Here is a 20,686-nt window from a genome sequence, read left to right on the forward strand (position 1 = left end):
AAAGCGAAAAATACCTACTACTTCAATAAGAAATAAAGAAGCAGATAGTGCGGGCAGTAAGGGAAAGACTGTGAAAAAGAGAACGAAAAGTGAGAAAAGACAGGAGTGACAAAGAATAGAAGGCGCAAAGACAAGGAGCGCAAGAGGACGATAGGAGGATGAAGAGCAGCTGGAGAGAGGGGCTAGTGGGACACGCCGCCCTGAGACTCTCGGAGGAGAGTTTGAACGAGGCAGGAGGCGTTTGGAAAAGCGCGAAGGAGGAGAGAGGGAAAGGGCTGTGCGAGGGAAAGTGCGAGCTGAAAAGGCTGAGCTTTACCTAAGCTGTCAGTGCCTCTCAGATCCTCCTGCCCAGTTCCTCTGTCACTGCGGAGCTGCGGTGGGAAATGTGGACGGCGAGCCCTCCCAGACGCAGAAAAGAGCGTTTTATCCTGGACGTGACTGCTTTTCAGTGGCTGTGACGTGCACATGCAGACCCATCCCGAATCAGGGAGACACACACCACACGCTGCTCTGCCATCTCCCTCCTGCTCTCTCCCACTCTCTCTCTCTCCCTCACTCCCTCCTCACTCAGCATTCAAGCAGCTTTCCTCCATCATCAGCCAAGATTTTTTTTCCCCAGTCGCTGTCCGTCCATCAGTACCTCCGGGGGAGAGAGATAGCAGGAGAGGAGGGGGGGGGGACCACATCAGCACCGAGGCAGCTCCTTCCTGCACGCGCCCGCCCGGCTCCTCTGAACATCGCCTCGCTGTCTGTGTGTGTAGACTTTGTGACAAGTAAAATAAAGCACCGAAGGGGAGAGGACCCCGGAGAGTCCGACCGGCCCCATCTGAGACGTTGCTGCTGCGTTCTGGGTGGATTGCTTGGCGGATTCGGCGACACCAATCGGTTGTGCGTCTTGGGCTGCGTTTTTTCATTTCGTGTGGATTTTTGGTCCTGCATTTGGATCTCGGTTTCCTTTGAAGCCGTGCTGGGAAAAATGGGAGAGACTGGTTCCCACACAAGGGGGGTATCGGCAACACTGCTGCTGGGAGGCGGACCCCAGATTTTGTCTTAGAGAAACAGCCCCTGGTTTGGAGTGGAAAGGTAAGTGAACGGATCTTGCGTGTTGTGCGGCGTAGACTGGTAGAGGTTATGGCTTGTTGACATTTTATCCTCAAGTTCTGTTGGAAAAAATGCATTCATTTTGGGAGGGGGTAGAAAAGGCTGCTGTACAGGAATCATGAGAAGAAACATAACACACCAAATGGTAGCAGTACCTTGGCAGAGCTCTGCGTGGCCATCGGTGTGAGAAAAGAAAAAGAAGTTCAAAGACGAGGAAGGTGCAATGGCAGAGGCGCGCACAACAGCCAGTGAGAGAGCAGCGGGGCTGCTGCGGTCAGGGCTGTAGTGCTTTGACCGAGCTGTGCGCTGCTGTGAGCAGGTGAAATGCAGCGGCGCTGCAGGCAGGATTGAGCCACATTGGCGGGTCTGCGTAAAAGTCCGCATACTTGTCAGTCAGGGTTGATGTGCATTAGTGGAGCAGAGGCCGCAGATCAGGACTGGTGTGGTGCCGTGGGTGCCGCAGGCCAGCACTCAAGTGTCCCAGAAGTACTGACACGTGAGGACAGTTGGAATTAAAGTGCATGAGTGGAAGTGGGAATGAGTCAGTGCAGGCCCAACAGAGGGTGCTGCAGTCAGTTTGTAGAACTCTGTGCAGGCAGTAGCTCTGAAATGATTAGTGGTGCCGCAGGTTTGGGCCGAGGTGCACTGGGGGGCCCTGCGGTGTTTCTGTTGTGGAAATTGATTCAGTAGGCCCAGACCGAGGGCACGGGCCAGACCTGCATATGGGCCCAGTCCTAATAACGTGAGGTGCAGGCCAAGTTTGAGGTGCGCTGGCAGATCTGTGGGTGGCTTTCAGTACAGCTGCAGTGATATGTGATATATTATTTTATCTATCTATATAGACAGACAGACAGACAGACAGACAGACAGACAGATAGATAGATAGATAGATAGATAGATAGATAGATAGATGGATAGATAGATAGATAGATAGATAGATAGATAGATAGATAGATAGATAGATAGATAGATAGATAGATAGATAGATAGATAGATAGATCTGTGTGTGTGCGTGTGCAGGTACACACACCTCAATGACAGAATGGCAGACGCCCCAGTATTGCTTTTAGTGTGTGTAGGGCACCTTCGTGATATATATAGCTCAGGGCTGTCATTGGATGAAATCTTCTGCTGGAACACCCAATATGGGGGTCGCACCCAAAAAGTACAAGGCCATTGCTCTTCGGGTGACTGGCTCCGTCATGAGGCCCCTCCTCCCCAGGGTTCACCAAAGGTGGCTCAGGGTGGAGTTGGAGTGTGGTGGTAGGTGCCACAGATTATGAACTGGATGGTTTGTAGGCATGTTTGACAGGGCTGAATACTGGAGCCCCTGGAGGGTTGAGGTGCACTGGCCGAGCTACTCCTGCCCCTCAAAAGAGAGGGGATAGGGGAAGCTCCTGTCTGAGACCACGGCGGCGGGTTAACCCGAGGTGCCAGTGTGGTCCGTTGGCTGCGTGCTCTGGAAATGGTGGGAGGGGAAGGGACGCAGCGAAGGCGTTGAACTGCTTACTGCCCAGGGGCTGCCACGCTGCATGGGACAAGCCCTGCCAGGGAGAAGTTGAACTGTAATGGATGCCAGCCGCCGAGGCGGGGAAGTGGAGGGCCAGGCCCAGAAGAGACGGCTTATGTAGCAGGGGAATATTCTGGCAGTCATCCCCGCGCCTCTTGCGAGGGTGACGAAGAGGTCTTGATCAGGGGAGCCAGTGGATCCTTCCGTACAGGTGGAGAGCAGTCTTTTTCGGTGGAGCGATGGCGCCTTCTATGTTTCACTAAGCTGCAGTGTTTCAGAGAAATTTCGGGCTGGGGGATTCCAAGCCGAAGCCTCCGCGCTTCCCTCGGTCTTTTAACCAAAGTTGAAAGAAAACCTGGACCAAGGTCTATGGTGAAACTTTCCGTCATCGCGGACACGGGATCTGCCGCCCCGGGGGCACCTGCCTGCGGCGACCCGTTCATCCTGCAGACGCATGGCTGGCATCTGGCGCGCAGACAGTTAAAAGACGACCGGTTTCTCTTGCTGGCCCTTCCTGCGCCAAGCTCAAACACAATCACGATTTTTGTATCTCACTAGGCGATGGAGCCGGCGCTCTTCCTTGGCTGCAGCTCCCCCCTGTACAACGTGTGCGTCGAGGACTCAGAGGCGCCCTGAGCCTCCTTAGTGGGTGAAAGCGCCTCTTTAAGACCACGTCTCCCCTCTGCTTGGAATTGTGCATGCGTTATAGAAGGAATCCGTCCCCGTGATTGGATCCATAATTTAGACACTTGCTGTCACGGTGGCTCTCGCCGCCTACACCCTGCTGGATGACACTGCGCAGAGCTACATCGCCTGCACACTGCGAGGGGCGCGAGGAGGTCCCCACATCACTGCCTTCTCCTGTCGCCTATCACTTTGTTGACGGGGATTTGTGAACGTGGGAACATTGCTGTCTGTGGGCGAAGCAGGCAGTGTGTGAATATTGGATGCTTGCTTGGCCCCCCTGCGCCTGCCGCTGGCAGATGTGATATGTGCATATTTTATTTCAAATAGACGGAGACCACTGCTGTGTGTTCCTGGTTTTTTTTTTTTTTTACGGTCGCTTCCAAGGTTTCGGGGCGAATTGCACGCGTTTTCTGTGAAGAAGCGGCGCCCCCTTTCAATCGGCTGCTTTGTGATGTGGACTGAAGGAAAGAGTTGGATGTGGTGAACGAGGAGTGCGGCGGGAACATGGGAAAGGACACGCCGCAACGCTCAGTGAGGAGTGGGTGTTGCTGAGCGGCCAGGCGGTCGGGGAGACCAGGAAACTGAACTCTCCCCCTCAACTTTGCGCCCACCCAGCACCCTCGCCCATTACCTAAACACCGGAGGCCAGCATGTTCGACGCCGTGTAGGAGACCGACTCTGATCTGGAATCGCCCCCGTTACTTCTTTTATTATTTGTTTTTTTAGGATTACAGCATACTGAGGTAATTTCATAAGGGTTCGCTTTGTAAGCAAAGGGCCAACGTGCTGCATTTGGTTGCACCCAGGGAGGCACCTGCTCCATATGTTAGGGACTACGTGCTGCAAAAAACGTGGACTGAATTTGTGTCTGTAAAAGCGGATGCTCTGCGCCCCTCCACCCCCACCACCATCATGTCAAGTTCCCTAAAATCCTCGCCAAAGCCTGTCTCCTGACATCCAGCAGTAATTATCTACCTGGCTCCGGCACAATTAGGGCTGTTTACGCATTGCTCACATTAGCATTGCCCTTGTGTACAGACACTAATATACAGAGGCACGCTTTTTCCAAGCCCCCAGAGGTTGTGCCAGAATGCAACGGTTCTCTCCGCTGCTGACTTGCTAATGGAGGTTTCAAGCAAACAGGACGGTGCGCGTGCGTTACATTTGCATCGCCCTGCCAGTGTCAGGAAACCGATTATATTGGCACGTATTGATCCCTCTGCACACCCAGGGATGCTGCCCTGTTACGGAAACCTTTCAGGGGCGGGGGAAGGGGGACGGGGGGCGGCCAAGTTGACGTGCAGAGTAGTGCCGCGATGTCCCATCTGCCTCCTGCAAAACACTGTACTTGTCTGAATCTTGATTCACTTATCATTATCAATCATTAATCGCGCCTCTTTGGAATACACACGTACGCACAAAAACACACAGCAATAACACATGCACAAATACCATACATATAAGTACGCACATATATACAAACAAACAGGCACACACTCACCCACATAACTGCTACCTATTCTATTTCTCGTGCTTTGTGTAGTTTGGGAAGGTATAATTATGTGCATGTTTTTTTATCGACCACCTATATGTTTAGAATGAAAGTGATAGACTTTTTGTCTCGAAAGTGTTGTTGCGGATGCATTGCCACGTCTATTCTTCCACATTACGCCACAGAATCCACTTAGTTTCTCCTGTCTGAATGTATGACCAGTATGCGTTTGTTTTAATATAGCCATTTTGTATTAAATATGATTTTTGATTTAGGGATTTGGACTGTTGCGACGGCCGCATGATGGCGCTGTTCGCACGGCCTTAAAGTGTCCCCCAACGTAATAAATTAAAAAACAATATATACGTGCCCTTCTTTTTAAATCAGGTTCTAAGCAAGAACGAACCCTTGAAAATAGACCCACTTGATTATCGTGAGATGCCTTGTTTGCTCCATGCTTACCAAATCTGTCTTGTGTTTTAACTTTGTTTCCTTCCTCGCAGGCCAAATGACATAGGATGAAGGCTGTGCGTAATTTGCTGATTTATATATTTTCCACCTATCTCCTGGTTATGTTTGGATTGAACGCTGCTCAAGACTTCTGGTGTTCCACCTTAGTCAAGGGGGTCATTTACGGATCCTATTCGCTAAGCGAGATGTTTCCCAAAAACTTCACCAACTGCACGTGGACGTTGGAAAACCCAGACCCAACCAAATATAGCATCTACCTGAAATTCTCCAAAAAGGACTTCAGCTGCTCCAGCTTCTCGTTGTTGGCTTATTCTTTCGACCACTTCTCACACGAGAAAATACAGGAACTCTTGCGAACTAACAACTCCATCATGCAGCTGTGCGAGTCGACGCACTCTTTTATATTCCTGCAGTACGACAGAAACTTCATCCAGCTGCGCCGGGTCTACCCCCTGGACTTCCCGGCCGCGCAGGCCAAGGAGGACGAGCCGCGCTCCTTCCTGGAGTTCCTGGTGCTGAACAAGGCGAGCCCGAGCCAGTTCGGCTGCCACGTCCTGTGCACCTGGCTGGAGAACTGTCTGAAGTCCGAGAACGGCAGGACAGAGCTGTGCGGGGCCATGTACACGAAGTGCACGTGCCCCCAGCACCTGGGCGAGTGGGGCCCCGACGACCAGGCGCTAGTCTCGCTTAACAACGTGGTGCTGCCCTTGAACGAGCAGACCGAGGGGTGCCTGACGCAGGAGCTGCAGACCACTCAGGTGTGCAACCTGTCCCGAGAGGCCAAGCGCCCGCCCAAAGAAGGTAAGTGTCCCTCTCCTCTGATTGTCAGCAGCTCCTGTCTGTCTGTCCGCTGTTCATCATGTAGGAACGTGTTACGCAAGGAGGTCCGCATGCCTCGTGTTCTCACAGTTCGAGCCAGGGTGCAGGGAGTGGCTATTGTATCTAGACAGGGTGGCAGTAAATGTAGATCTCTGGTTCACTCAACATTGATTGCTTAGAGTTCCCAATCCAGCTGTTGAAAGCATACATCATCTCTTCAGTGCGCTAGGTACGTGTTGTAACTCATACGCTTTCGCTCATTGCTTCACAGTTTTCAACCCATTTAGCAATGAAGTTTAGGCTAGTATTGTGACCTACCGTGGCTTTTTCTTCACTCAGGGGCAGATACGCACCGACCACCACAGACGTCTAAATCTGTCCATGACATCTATCTGATTTGTATTTTTACAGCTGTGTTGTCTCTTCTATGCCACACCTGCTCACCGCACCTTTCCACACTAACATTTCCCAACCGATAACCAAGTGACTGAGTCAGTAACTGAGGCAGACCCTCTCACAGAAGTCGGACCCTGTAGGGAGCAAGGATGGAAGTGTCACCCGGTGTAGGCCTTAGTAGGCCCGAGCTAAACCTCTTTGGTGCCAAGTGTTTGATTAGTGCGTGCCCACCTGTTAGTGTGCCAGCCTGGCACATGCTTGGGCTGATAGGGCCGTGCTGCCCAGATGGCCTGGTAAAGCAAGCACCAACCTATTTGAAAGCTACACACCACACCTTCGCCCACCGCCGGCACACACATTGCGCACATCTCTGGCACACAATATCTCTGTTTGTCTACCACGGAATGCTTATATTTTCATACATTTTGGAGCGTGCTACAACGGCCTCGGTGGTGCTATAACTAACCAATGTGTCTCTTAGACGTTAACGCGCTGGCAGCTTCCCTGTTCCCAGCACCCCCAGATGCTCTTGTTAACAAGTCACAACCACAGTGATGGATGTTCTAGACAGAGAGCGCGCGCCCACACACACTGGCAGTGCGATGGGCCCAGCGCTTCCCCACAATCCAAGTGGTTGCTTTTGTGGCTCCCCCCCCCCCGGTTTTGAACGAAACGTGACACCCCCTCCCATGGATAGGCCTGTTTGCTTGGTCTTAGATCACTAAAAGTAGTAGACTCGGGTACCCCACCCTGCTCCAGCACAATAGTGTATAATATATATTTACATTATTTAACCTTGCTGTACGGTGGCCTAAATAAGAATGTATGAACGCACTTTCACATTTTACATCACTTTGTGTGTTTTTGTCCTACCCAAACAGGGTATGATGCGCCCAATAGCGGGGCAGGTTTTCCTCTTCAGACACCTTCCATTGTGCCGGGATCCTACTGACAAGCCTCACCTCTCGTTCGGCATCCCCAGGTTAACAGTTCTGAAAAGATTCCACCGCGTGCCCCCTGAGAGGGTTCAGCGTGGGTTTACAATCTGAGCACAGGAGGGTGCGTTACTGCCAGCAATCAGAACAGGCGACGTTTATGGTGCCCATCACTCCCTCGAGCTGCCCTGGTATCTCCCGGTGCCAGAGGCTGCTGGTCCAGCCAGAATGCAGCGGCCCTTCCCGCACTTTCATCAGCGCCCTTAATGCCACCACAAATCACGCAGGCTGCATCCCAGGATTGCTGCTCTTAATACCGCCGCAGATTAGGCGGGGGTTTAGCGGAATCTCGTGGTTGCCTAGTGATAACCGGCTCTCGCCATGCAAGCATCCTGACGCCCTCACAGTGTATTGTGTTGTCAGTCAGTGTGGGGAGAGGACACCCCTTCCTTGCAGAACGACAGTGCAGAGAGACTCCCCCTGCCTACCTGAGCAGCAGCAGAGAGCAACAGAACCTGCGTGAATAAACCCCTGTCTCTTTTAAAATATCCCCTGGAGGCAGCGGCATCTGCGAGGCTGCTATTTAACACAATTTAAAACTAATTAGTGTCCTCTGGAACGAGAGCCTGGAGCACACGAAGTTCTAATCCTACTAATAAAACAATTATAGGTCTAGGGTTACTTTTAATATATCGTTTTTAACATCTGCTGGCGGTGGGTGGGAACACCCACTGCTCTCGGCACAGGGGCTAGTGCCGCTGCAATGCACACTGCAGGCCGGCCAAGCAATGCACTCAGTGCGCCAGGTGCACGATTTACAATTTGCCGCTATGAAGTTCAAGATGGATGCGGGATTTATGGGCACGCTAATAGCCTGCCCTGTTTGTAAAATCAATCACTGGGGCGGGAGGGCTGCTGTTGTGAAGTCTAGACGTAAAAATACCGCCTGGATGAGTATGGACACCTAGGAAGGGATGGGTTGCCCGTCATGTGGTAAGAATGTCAGAAGGTGAAGGAATGATGCTCACGTGGCAGTGTAAGTGGTATGTGTTCTGCTTTATCTGTCCAGGGTGTAAGAGGCCCAGTGGAACCCATAAACCACGCACTTGAGCGTAACGTCACGGCGCATAGCGTAAGGAGGTATAGCAGGATACGCGATTTCACAGATTGCATCGCAGCACAGTACAGCAAATCGTAGTGTGACATGCCACAGTGACCAGCTCACCAAAGCACAATGTAGCGTAACATAACACATCCTGGTAACCAACAACAGCTTTAGCAATCCATTCCAAGATCTTGAACATGATGTGCAGAAAGCAAACACAAAGAAACACTTCCCAGGTATAACCAACAATTATGTGTCTCTGAGAGGGCGTTATTATGACAGTATGCCCGCCCCCACCCGCAGAAAGGAGAGCGTGTTCCAGCCATCCTCACAGGAGGGGCCTGCCGTTATGTCATTCCAAACAGGCCGCAGCCTCCTCGCGGGAGGAGGTTTCTTTAACCAGAGAAACCAACAGCAGGAAGCTGTGATAATTTGTACGTGCATTCAGACGGGAAACACAGAAAATAACACACACAGCACATCAATTCCTGCTTTTGCATTGTCTATGCAACAGATGATTTTTTTTTTTTTACATATCTCTTGTCGATTTAAAGCAAAGCATGGGCTGATAAATCGAAAAATAAAAATATTAATCCCCCACCTAAGGAGATTTATTTCACAGTAACATTACTTTTTCTATGATCTGACCCACTTTTGAAAGAAAGCATATTTTCTCACTCCCTGCTGTGTTTTCTACCAACCGTTTATATCGAATTTTCCAGTGCTTTCTTTTGAAATTCTGACTGGATGTTCTGTTTTAGACAGCTTTGTGTGGAGTCAGATGTCAATGGCTATGTAGTCCACCTTATTAAAGTGTCCGAGGGCGGTCAATAGTTCTGTATAAATGCGGCATAAACGGTGTACTTTCCCTTATTTGCGTTTCCTCCTGGCTAATCTTTGAACTCCCCCTTTCCCTGTCGGTTTGCCCACTTTATTTTGAAGATGGCATCCATTTTATTTCCGTTGCAAAACTGGCTCAGGCAATTCGAGGAGTTTAGCACTCTGTAGAATATTCAGATCATGTCTGATCAGGCATACAATCAATCCTTTGTTGATTGGGATCTTTCAGCGAGAGACTTTCACTGAGTTGTGTTTTCACATATATTAATATCTATAAAGAAAAGGACGCATTTATGCTTTTACTTTCATTTGAAATTGAATAATTATTATAACATTAGAAATTATGTCCATTGCATGGGAATCATGGGTTTGCACAGATGTTCAGTCCAGATGGGGGGCAGAGGCTGCCATTTCTGAGTACAAGGTTTGACAGGATGAGTCATAGCTTTCTTAAGTTTGAAGAACTTAATACTGGTTTGACCATGGTTGAAATGGAAGCACTGCCTGTGCACAGATATCTGGAAAGACAAGTTAGCTTTGGGGAGCATGTCTCCTACTTAGGGCGTTTTGAAGGCAGCTGGTTGGCAGTATAATGACTTTTCCCACTGAAATACAAGAATATAAATGCTGGCTTAAAATGAATTGATGTACCATATAGAAAGTGCCAGGAAGACGGAGGCCAGGCCCCTAAAGGAGATATTGTGACTGGCATGTTCGAATTTGTGAATGAAATGTGACACAGTTCCATTTATATTCACAGCAATGGGCAGGATTTTAAATAAAAAATACATCCATGTTTCAAAATCTCAATTTTTTATTCCGTGCTAGTTGTGGCCTCAACAACACAAAAGAGAGACTTGATGGTGTTGTAGAGTCTACTAAGGCCTGTAGTAGGGGCCTGAATGATAAAGTACAATGGGCACAGTTATAAATATAAAAACATCTACTAGTGGCTCATCTGTGGTAGAAAAACATGCTACTAGGCACACATGCAAATGAATAACTTTAGATCTAGGAGAGCTAAAATTGTTTAGTCTTTCCATAAAGATGCCTTTAATGATGTACTCATGATTACAACAAACAGGAATAATCACTAGCAGTAGCATAACATCTCTACACATGTCTGTTACTTAATTATATCTGAGTGCTTAGAGGCTTAATGCGACCACACTAGAAGTTCACAATGAAAAACGAATAGCTGTATATGAGGAATGGCTCTTAATATAAAATATATATGTATATATATTTTGTGTTGTATAGATTTCGGAGGATATAGTTGAGGTTGAACTTCCCTTACTCTCCCCTATAGGCATTTATTGCTTTTTGTGGTCTAGACATCTAGCAACTTGTGTCTTCCCAGCTAACTCTACTAGCTTCATGTCAGAGCCAAGCATAGGTTCAAAGTTCTTCTAGTATCCAGTTCCTTTCGGTCACGTCCAACCCCATGACATACACATTCTTCCACACCCCATCCACACTCCTCAATCATATGAACTTTAAAGATTCGCAGTCCACAACTCATATCCTCACAGAATGACCTCTGATACTTCTGGAATGCAATTACAATGTTCCATTTTATCAGGCCGCCAACATTTTTGACAGTTTTCTATAACACAAAATAATTTCACCCCATCATCAACATTAGAGCTAATGTCAAATGCTCTTAAACGAAACCCTACAAATATTCATTTACCATGTAGATCCAAGGAATTTAAAGAAATACAGCATTTTTAATGAATTTTCAAACTTGAATAAATTCATATGAGAACAAAGGTGACATTATTGAGATTTCATTGAACTGCTTAAGCGAACTGCATGGCTTAAGATGTCTGTAATTTATGAATAGATTCAAAAGGTACACTCTGTATTTGATTAGTGCAACCATAAGGGTTGGTTTTCAACCAAGCACCCAAATCAACATCACTGGCCAGCCCATATGTCCATATATTTATCTTAGATTCTTATGGCAGTCAGCACAGAAACAGTTCAGCTTGTAATGAAAAAAGGGAAATTCATTGTTATCACCTGAAGAATAGCAGTGTGACTGCATTTAGCACATCCTTTGACAATTTATGTCTGCAGAAGTTCCTAATCAGAAGAGCTAATACATTTTGTCATTGTAGTCTATGAAACTTTCCTGGATTGATGAGCTCGAATTATGTTTCGAGCAAAACAACCCTCTTAGCTCACATCAGTGTTAAATGAAAGAAAGAGAGACGAAGATAAATACTGGCAATGCTCACAAAACAAAAGTCATTGGAATAAAGAACACGCCCTACAACTAAGTCAAACAATTGTAGGCACCAATTTATAAAAGTTGCGGTTATCACTAAAATATATTTGCTATGAGGAAACGGTGCTTGTCCTCATATAAACAGCCATGTCAAACCTCCAAGTGCTAGTATGTCAATTCTGACCTTTTTGCAGAGAACATTTAAATAACTGGATCATTTGTAAGTCAGAGCTCTAAATCAACCCACAGCTGCCACGCCCAAACCAATGCAGATGGAGTGGGTATGTACATACATTGACCCCAGTAAGCTATCCACTAATCGGATATCTTTGTGCTTCTCATATTTTGTAATCTACTGTAGTGCAACAAGTATTTAAACCAAGTACTACTGCATTGCTCACTTTATTCAGAAAGTTGTAATGCAATCAAAAGAGAAAGTACATTTTCATCTCATGTAAAAATGGCTCAAACTATTCATATGCTAAAAAGTATGCCCAAAAGAATATCAAAATCAAAGACCAGGGTCCAAGTTTCTTTTCACCTACACAAGCATAAGAAATAGCAGCAAACTAATTGCAAAAATATATTTAATCTCATATCCTCTCATTAGCCAATTCTGCTCTTTCCAAATGAGCTTCAGACAGTAACTCTCAAATCTTGCTTGCCCTCCAGCTTTTGAAGTGCCCACGGGCTCTAGTCTTACACCCACGATGAACAACCTGCACTTGGGACCATTAGGAATATTAATTTTAGGAGATGGTATAGTCTTTCCCAATACACATGGGATACACAGTTAGCCATGGGAGTTCATTTTTCCAATGATATTCAAGACAGAAGATATTCTCGAGCGACCAAGGAAATTGAATATCTTCCTATTTGTTAAGATAATCCAACAAAAATGGAGTCCCTCCTTCTCTCATTCATACCCCACCACAACATAAAAAGACGCCTAAAGCAAATACGACCTTTTGGGATCTTCCATATCTGGTTCACTTCAGCAAGATCTTTGATGATAATCATTGACTCTCATCATAGTCTTCACAGGCTGCAAAAGTTCAACTGAACTGTGGTTTAGGAAAACCAGTTAAGACTATTCAGTAAACAACAACATGGTAATTTGAACACTGCTTTTCTCACACTAGGACAAGATCAATACAGTTTTAGAAGTGCTTCCTATTACAACATTGGCACACTAACATCAGTCTTATATGTTACAGTTAACTTAGTAACTGGTGGCAAAATTATTTGATGAATTCTGCCCTTTCTTCATCACTTAAAAGAATTCTTCCTAAATTAAAAAAATACCTTTGCCAAAAATGTATTAATTTAAAATATAATTAAAGTCTCTCAGAATACAAGAGGCAGATTCACATTCCTGTTGGATGTAACTAAAGTTAGGAAAACTAGATTGTTGAAGCAAGTCTTTATATGTCAAGCAATAATATTCAGGAACTCCTTTGATTACAATTCAGCTATATCCATTATACATGACAAGATAGAGAACACGGAACACTTGTTTACAGAACTTTTCTTATCACAGACTAAAATGGTATTTTGCATCTATACCGCTCGCACTCTACATCTGTGTGTTATTTGTCTTATCAGTGCATTTTCACTAGTTGCTTGTACATTTTTTCTAATGTTTTATAACTTATCACATGTGATAAATAAAATAAATAAACACATAAATACCTCAACATGTTACATTTCCACGTGTGAAAAATGAGCCCTAGGCCTAGAACTAATTTAGTTTGCTAAGAGATTGTTGCAAGCAACATAGCATAATTATGAGTCCTGCTCAGGACCAGAACATGAAGACATGGACCAAAGGCTCAGATTATCTTAATGGTGCTAATGTTGTTTTAGTTCTTTTTATGACATTAAAGCTAACTTTGATGGAATTCAAGATCTGAAAGTTACACATACATTCTGCACCATTTGCACTTCTTGTATTAATTGCTGCCATTTTAGAGTTGATCAGCAGATATAGATCATGCGAGCTAAATTTCCATAAGGGCTAATAAGATAAAAAACTAAATCTATTAAGCTACTTCTAAGTAGTCACCATTTCCCAATCATCAAAAGATCCTTCTTTGTCACATGATTGTCCCCAACTGTAACAATGAACTCCAGATTTAGACTGTTCGCTGTAGCACGTAATAACAGTATGTAATAATTCAGTGAATATTTAGTCATTAGGTATCTACAGCTCTAGATTTGTTTGAGATACAAGATGAAATGTGGTCTGCATTTTTGAGGTTCTTGCAATCCACTCTTAGTATCATTTAGTATTGCTGCTTGGATATTACTTTCCAGCACCTCGTGCAAATACAACATGCACATCTTTTGTGATCTAATTACCAGAATACATTCATGATTGCCCAATGAAATCTATACATTTAGTGTGCCTTGAATTCTTTTTTATACATGTGCCCAAATGTACTGTTGCATTTGTACTTCTATTTATTTTTTGCCTCCTGTATTAACGCCGCATTCGACCCGGTCAATCATAAAATATTACTGAGGAGGCTTGCTGACCTGGGGCTGGAGTGCACGGCCTTTAACTGGCTTCAGTCATACCTGGAGAATAGGCAACAAGCTGTGGCCCTCCCCCTTTTTGATCTAAATTTAGAACGGTCAAGCATGGGGTTTCTCAGGGTTCATCCATTAGCCCGATCCTTTTTAATATTTATCTGAGACCACTAATTCCCATTATTAAATGTTATAACATTAAGCTGGTGAACTATGCTGATGACACGCAGCTCATCTTGTCGTTAGAAGGCAGAGAGCGGACTTCACTTAGCAACTTCCATGAATGCATGCAGAAGACTGCTAGATGGTTGATGGATAACTCTCTGCAGTTCAATGGTGAGAAGACAGAAATCTTACACTGCACCGCGAAGAAAATCCCCCTTCCGCTCCCAAATAACTTCTGGCCCATTCAGGCAGACACACCTCCTGTGTCAGCGGCTGGAGTATGCAATTTGGGCGTAGTCTTTGACAATAAGTTGAGCCTGGAAAGACATGTGAACAAGACAGTGGGGACTTGTCACTCATAAAAACTCAGCAGAAATTTCTTCCCATGCTTCCCTTGTCAGCTAGGGCATTTGTTGTCAGAAGTGTTATTTTAAGCCGGTTGGACTACTGCAACACCCTGCTCCTCGGTTCAGCCAACTTCCTTATTCTGAAATTACAAAGAATACAGACTATCGCCACCAAGCTGGCTTTAAAAAGGACCCGAGACGATTCTGCATCTGCGGCCCTTAGTGATCTGCATTGGCTCCCTCTAGCTCAGAGAATCCAGTTTAAATCACTATGTATTGTTTTTAAGGCCCTTCATGGATTGGGACCTCTGCCATTGCAGGAAAAGTTAGCCTGGCATACTCCATCACATAATCTTCGCTCTTCCGCGGCTCACCTGGTTGGTACCGCCAAAATAAGAACCTCTAGGTTCAAGGGGGGAGAGCCTTCAGCTGGGCGGCTGCCCAATTCTGGAATAATCTCCAGCCCGATATCAGACAGGTAGAAGAATACCTTCAGTTCAGGAAAAAACTTAAAACTTTTCTTTTCCCTAGGAAGTAGTGTAGGCTTTTCAGCCAGTAGGTAAATGAGTGCATGTAGCGGAATCACTGTCAGTCAGCGCCAGGATACCCGTGGGGTGATAGTGCACTTTAGAAATTCTGTTTACATTACATTACATTAAATTACCAGCATAAGCTTGTTAGTCTTTTAAATTGACGTGATACATCAAAGTCACTGTCCAACTGGAAGAATTGACAAGAGTTTCTAACCATTAAGGTCACATATTTAACTACTGACCCCTTCACACTGATATGTGGGCAACCTCAGCATTACATGTGTAAGACCTTGGAGAGCCAACAGAGACAATGAGCAATCGTATTGTTTTAATACCTCAAGCAGGTGTCAGCACCACACAATGAGGAAAGCAATATACATCTTTCAAAATATTTTATGGTTAGGAAAATTGAACCCTTTGTGCAAGCTTAGACTACCAAACCAGCTAAAGCATGAAAACAAGAAACAGACCACTAAAAACACTTTCCAATCATTCTCAATCTAGTTCAGAATTTGGAACTTTGACCTCTCCCATCTTAAAAAAATTCACATGCTCTCTCTAGTGTGCTGTGAACAGATATACCCTTTCTCAGGTTGATTGGTCCATGTTCCTTTTCTGATTTCTTTTTAAGCAGTTTCATTGCTTATGTTCACAATGAACAGACAGCTCAGTAATATTAGGTTTGGCTGGTCAATGTTCTTGTAATCTTAAAAGTCGTTATTGTGTTATGCTGAAATGCAAATATCACATTTGCGTGTTAACTTTCTGCAAGTTGTGATAGTGGTAACAAGATTTAAAACTATGCCTCTGCATCCATTTGATACCATTTTGCACAAAGTTATATAAATCCTCCTTTGAATGTATCATGCTGTCTAGCACTCTGTGCTTGTTCATTGGTACAGACAAGTTACTATCTACAATGGGTTGGTTAAGTTGTAAAGGTATATTTTCTTTTTATCACCCTATGATAGATTGGATATAGAATCCTCAGAGAATGCCACATAATTGACGCACAGAACAATTTCATTGTCCTTTATGGAATGGTTCCAATAATTGTCATATGCTTTGATAATTATTTACCACCAAGAAAGGAGTGCCTCCATTTCCCCACTTTCCCCCTTGTCTGCAAATCCTATTCTCAATGGACATCGCTCTGGTCTGGCATGATGTGAAAGGCGTGAGTGATAAACGGATTCCATGAACAGTCAGGCAAAAGACTAAGCAAAGCTTGGCGAGGTTTATGAGGATAGGGTGTCCACACCACCTGTTTACTAAGCAAATTATAAAATATTTAAAGGTTTTTCCTGCCAATAAAGACAACATTAGCATCGATAATCAGGATAATTAATAAAAGGCGTATAAGGGAACTATAGTGGCTAAAATTCAAGTTTAACACAAATAGGGAAAATGGAAGCGCAGGGGATTATTCCAGCTGTTGTTTCTGATTTGACTTGTCTTGCTACTCTGACGGCTTCTGCAGCTTTTAATTTTGAAAAAAATAATGGCTCAGACTGACGTCCGTTGGAACTTATTATAAATATCCCAATTGTTGTCAGCCGTGTTTTAGTCCCCGCCGCCCTTATCCGATTGCACACATGCTTTGTAATGCCATTGTTGAAGAAATTTTATTCCTGCTGCTCAGTAGCTTACACTACTTCCCTTTTTGCCAATGGATCATCAGTTATGATTTCCTATTCCAATCTATCCCCAGCCTTCACATGTTCTGCCCATTCTGAAGCAGCCCCTATCGATACACTCTTTGTCCACTTGCAAACTAACTGAAAGTCAATCACCTTGTCTGCTATCCAGTACATTTGAACATTTGAACTTGTACATTGCCATCAAATGTATTATCCGTATAAAAATCTTCAGATCATTCAAAATATGGCAGCTACGGTAATGTTAAATCATGATTAGGAGGGCAATCATTCTCATATGCAGCCTCATTGGTGTGGAATGCCCTTCCTTCTTATTTACGCCTCCCTGGAAAACACCTGCTTTTCAGGAAGACATGTAAAAACATGTCTGTTCACATGCTAACTCAAACAGCCTCACACTACATTTCTGAACTGGCAGCCGCAGCATCAGGATGCCTTGTTGGTAATTGTTTATGCTACAAAAAGCATGAACACAACATAACTACTGAGAAGGTAGAGTCTCAGTAGAAGAGGGATGCTGGTCAGAGTATCTTAACGTGCGCACCCTAAAATTGATTTCCATTTCTCTTGAATTCCTTAAATATTTATGACAGTTCAGTCATTGACTCTTACATCTGGACCATTTATGGATTGTAGGCTACATGGAATGCTTTGATATGCCTTTTCAAATGTTCCCTGTCTCAGTTCATTCAACCATTTTTCAGTTCTCTTTTACTGCGTCTCATTCATATGAGCATATTTTTGTCAAGTATGTGTTAAATGCCTGATGTATAGTGTATATGTCATTCTGACAGTACTTTTTTTTTTCTCTCACTTGCCCATGCCTTTCCATCGTGGCCATTCATTTTCTATGGCCAGGTATGACTTTTGACATTATTTTCAGGCTGAAGACTTGCCTAACAATATCATTAAGTACCGTATAACACCTACCATTTCCTCCTTCTGGCATCTGACTGTCGTTGACTTTTCTGTACAACTTGAAGTTTGTCCTCTGCCAACTTGGTGAAGAGTTACAGATGTAGGACTAACTAGTAAACATATATAATTGGTTTCACATAGACAAGTTATGCCACCTGGTCATATACCTCTATAGGAACTACCTGTTAACAATCGCACAAATACAGCTTTCATACATGTGTATCAATGTCACACAACACAGTAATCTTCTGCACAGTCCAGTGAGATGTAGTGACCTCTGTTCATGTCACTCGGTTTCTTACCTTTCTTTGTATGGTTTTATAAAACAAGGAAGGCCTTCAGTATAAACTCATTTACTTCCCACATTTTCTTTCCTTGATTAAGTGATAACACAAAACCAGTCATACCTCCCACCCAGTGCATCCACAGCTGCACAATAATTGAACAAGACTGCCGACCATACGTTATTGCTGTTTTTTCTTCTAGTGACTTGAGGTTTGGGAAATACTGGGCCTTGCACACTTACAACCAAAAAATGAAACAGCTAAATTATATATATTTTCCATTTCACAATGAGACTTCCCTTTCACTGTTGTCTCATCATTGCACTTTTCCTGACTGTCCTCTTGGTTGATTTATGCAGGTGAAATCTTGTTGCAAAACATCAGCTTCATCATCATGATGCATGTCTTGCTTTGGCATTACAAATTATACATGTTGTGTTCAATGCATTCTGCCCTGGTGTCAACATGTATGTCTCAGCAGCAACATGTATATGTTTTCGCTAGTTCAAAGCAATCATTTTGCTACTCGGGAGACACGTTTTCGTGCGGACTGTTTTAAAACGTTAGGGCAATTACTGGAATCAGAAAAGTTGCCTCAGAGCCTGGGACCTGATACCGTGTCATGTTCTTATCATTCTACAATGTGCTCTTAGATGTAGTGAGAATGGAAATCACTGCCCTTGGAAGCAAACAGCACGAGGGGAATAAGAATGAGGGTGTCTTGTAGGACAGGGCCTGCTTTACATGCTGCATTAGTTTACTCAGACTATCGCACTGCCTCGTGCTTTGTTGGTGCCCATGATTGACAGCTGTCGTCTCAAAAGTCACTGACGTATGAGCCAAACAACACATTAATAGAAACATTTGATCGGGGTTGAAGCTGTAACCAGTGCTGCAGGTGCAGTGGCACTGGGGTCCAGAACATAAAGGGTCTATTGCATCCTCCTTATCACTGGCTACGAAACCAAGGGGCAAGGGGTGAATTTGCATTTTTTGCATAAAAGTGCAGGTCAGCTTTGCTACGCCTCCTTATACTCCTTGAAAGTCCCATGCATGAGGTTGTTGCAGTTTTCAAATTCTGCCATACAATTTTCACACCATAAGCATTGACCCAGTATATAAGCCTTCCAAGACGGAGAAACTTCAAACGTCATCCTCATATTCTAGGAAAGATATGATAAAATGACAGTGCTCCTTTTTTCCCAAAATCTGCCAAATCAAGAAACACGTGCACAGCTTTCATTGATGAGACCTTAGGTCTTGGCTTCCTGTGCACAAAGTTGAAACATCTAGGGACTGAAAAAGGACCCCTCCTTTATCTCACCAGAATAATGTCTGTTGAGTGTTTACTGCTACTCTAGTTGTGTAATTGTCGGTTACTTTGATAGTATTTCTGTAAACTATACTTTTTGTTCCAGTATTTTATTTTCTTTGTCACACTACCCAGTACTTCTGTTTTTAGCCACTGCCTAAACGAGGCATGCTCCTAGGCTGCTCCTGCGAACCTAGACCCATGAGGGGTGGCGGTGATGGGGTGGGGGGAATACAGAAACTATTTAAATTAGGGGTCCCTCAGTGAACACAGTTATATATCAGAATATCTAGGGGAAATATTGTTATGCAAAATATTGTAGTTATAGAAGGGGTATACCCAAAATCACTGGGACCCGGGTGTAGGACAGTATAGAGAAAATGGTCCCAGCACAAAACAAACCATATGAAACAAACATCAATAAACACTTGAACCAAAAACTGAAGGAAGTTCAAGTGTTGTTTAATCACACTGAACTACAATTGTCATACATTTGATGAATCTACTAAGCAAAATCTTTTCAACAAGATATAATGGAGGTGCCCAGAAAGGGAGGAGGGGGAAGGGAAGGTCAGTGATTGAGTGTGGAATTGGGGGAAATGTGAAAACAGCGGTATATCCACTTACTAACAATCAAATTGGTCGGCATCATTTAGTCAATGCCACATGTTATACATAGATCCAATCACAAAATACAATACAAAGAACTGAACTTTCGCCATGTATAAAGAGAATCACAGTGCACCATGTACTGGTGATAATACTGGCAGTTATGTTGTGTCAACGTTTCGACCCCTTAATTCGTGTAGATGTTCACTAGGACCTTACAAAATGGGGTCTTCCTCAGGACAGGGGTGCATGTGGGAAGAACGGAGGGCACCTATGGAAATCAAATAAAACGAGTGTAAGGCGTATGATTAATATCAATACATCTAAGGGAACACGAAAAAACTTAAAGTTTCAAGGAATTACCGTGTCTTCCTTGTGGCAGGGTTCTAAGGCACAATATGTCGTCAGAGAAAGGGGGTGCAAAGCCTCCCAACGGTACGAATGGAGAGAGTGATGGCCACCTAAAAAATAGGGTAATCATTAGTAAAGCAGTCTCCCAAAACTTAGAGATCCAAAGCAATTTATAGGGGGGTTGTTGGCATAAACTTACTCTGCCTCAGGGAAAAATATCTCCTGTCGAATAGATTCGAAAGCAGTACAAAATCTGCCTGGATAATGCAAAATATTGTGGCATAAATATAGACACCAAAAATGTTGTGAAGATAAGATGACATAGCTAAGTACAGATTTACTCTTCTTAACTCCACTTTCTTGACAATATACATAGCTTTAAGGAACA

At 44.4% G+C, this 20,686-nt stretch overlaps 1 protein-coding gene across 3 annotated transcripts in view; it reads left to right on the forward strand.

The window, feature by feature from the left end:
• Nucleotides 1-404: 404 nt before the first annotated feature.
• ADGRB3 (adhesion G protein-coupled receptor B3) overlaps nucleotides 405-20,686 on the forward strand; it is a 1,641,523-nt gene continuing 1,621,241 nt past the window's right edge. For 2 of the 3 annotated variants that reach the window (XM_085610901.1, XM_085610903.1), the window contains exons 1-2: nucleotides 405-1,083; nucleotides 5,294-6,062. In XM_085610901.1, coding sequence (XP_085467027.1) covers nucleotides 5,309-6,062 — 754 coding nt within the window. In that variant the 5' untranslated portion in view covers nucleotides 405-1,083; nucleotides 5,294-5,308. Of the gene's footprint in view, nucleotides 1,084-3,175; nucleotides 4,042-5,293; nucleotides 6,063-20,686 lie in introns of those variants that run through there. The other variant, XM_085610902.1, reaches the window with a different exon arrangement.

Source organism: Triturus cristatus, chromosome 6 (genome assembly GCF_964204655.1).
Source record: "Triturus cristatus chromosome 6, aTriCri1.1, whole genome shotgun sequence".
NCBI classification, from domain to species: domain Eukaryota; kingdom Metazoa; phylum Chordata; class Amphibia; order Caudata; family Salamandridae; genus Triturus; species Triturus cristatus.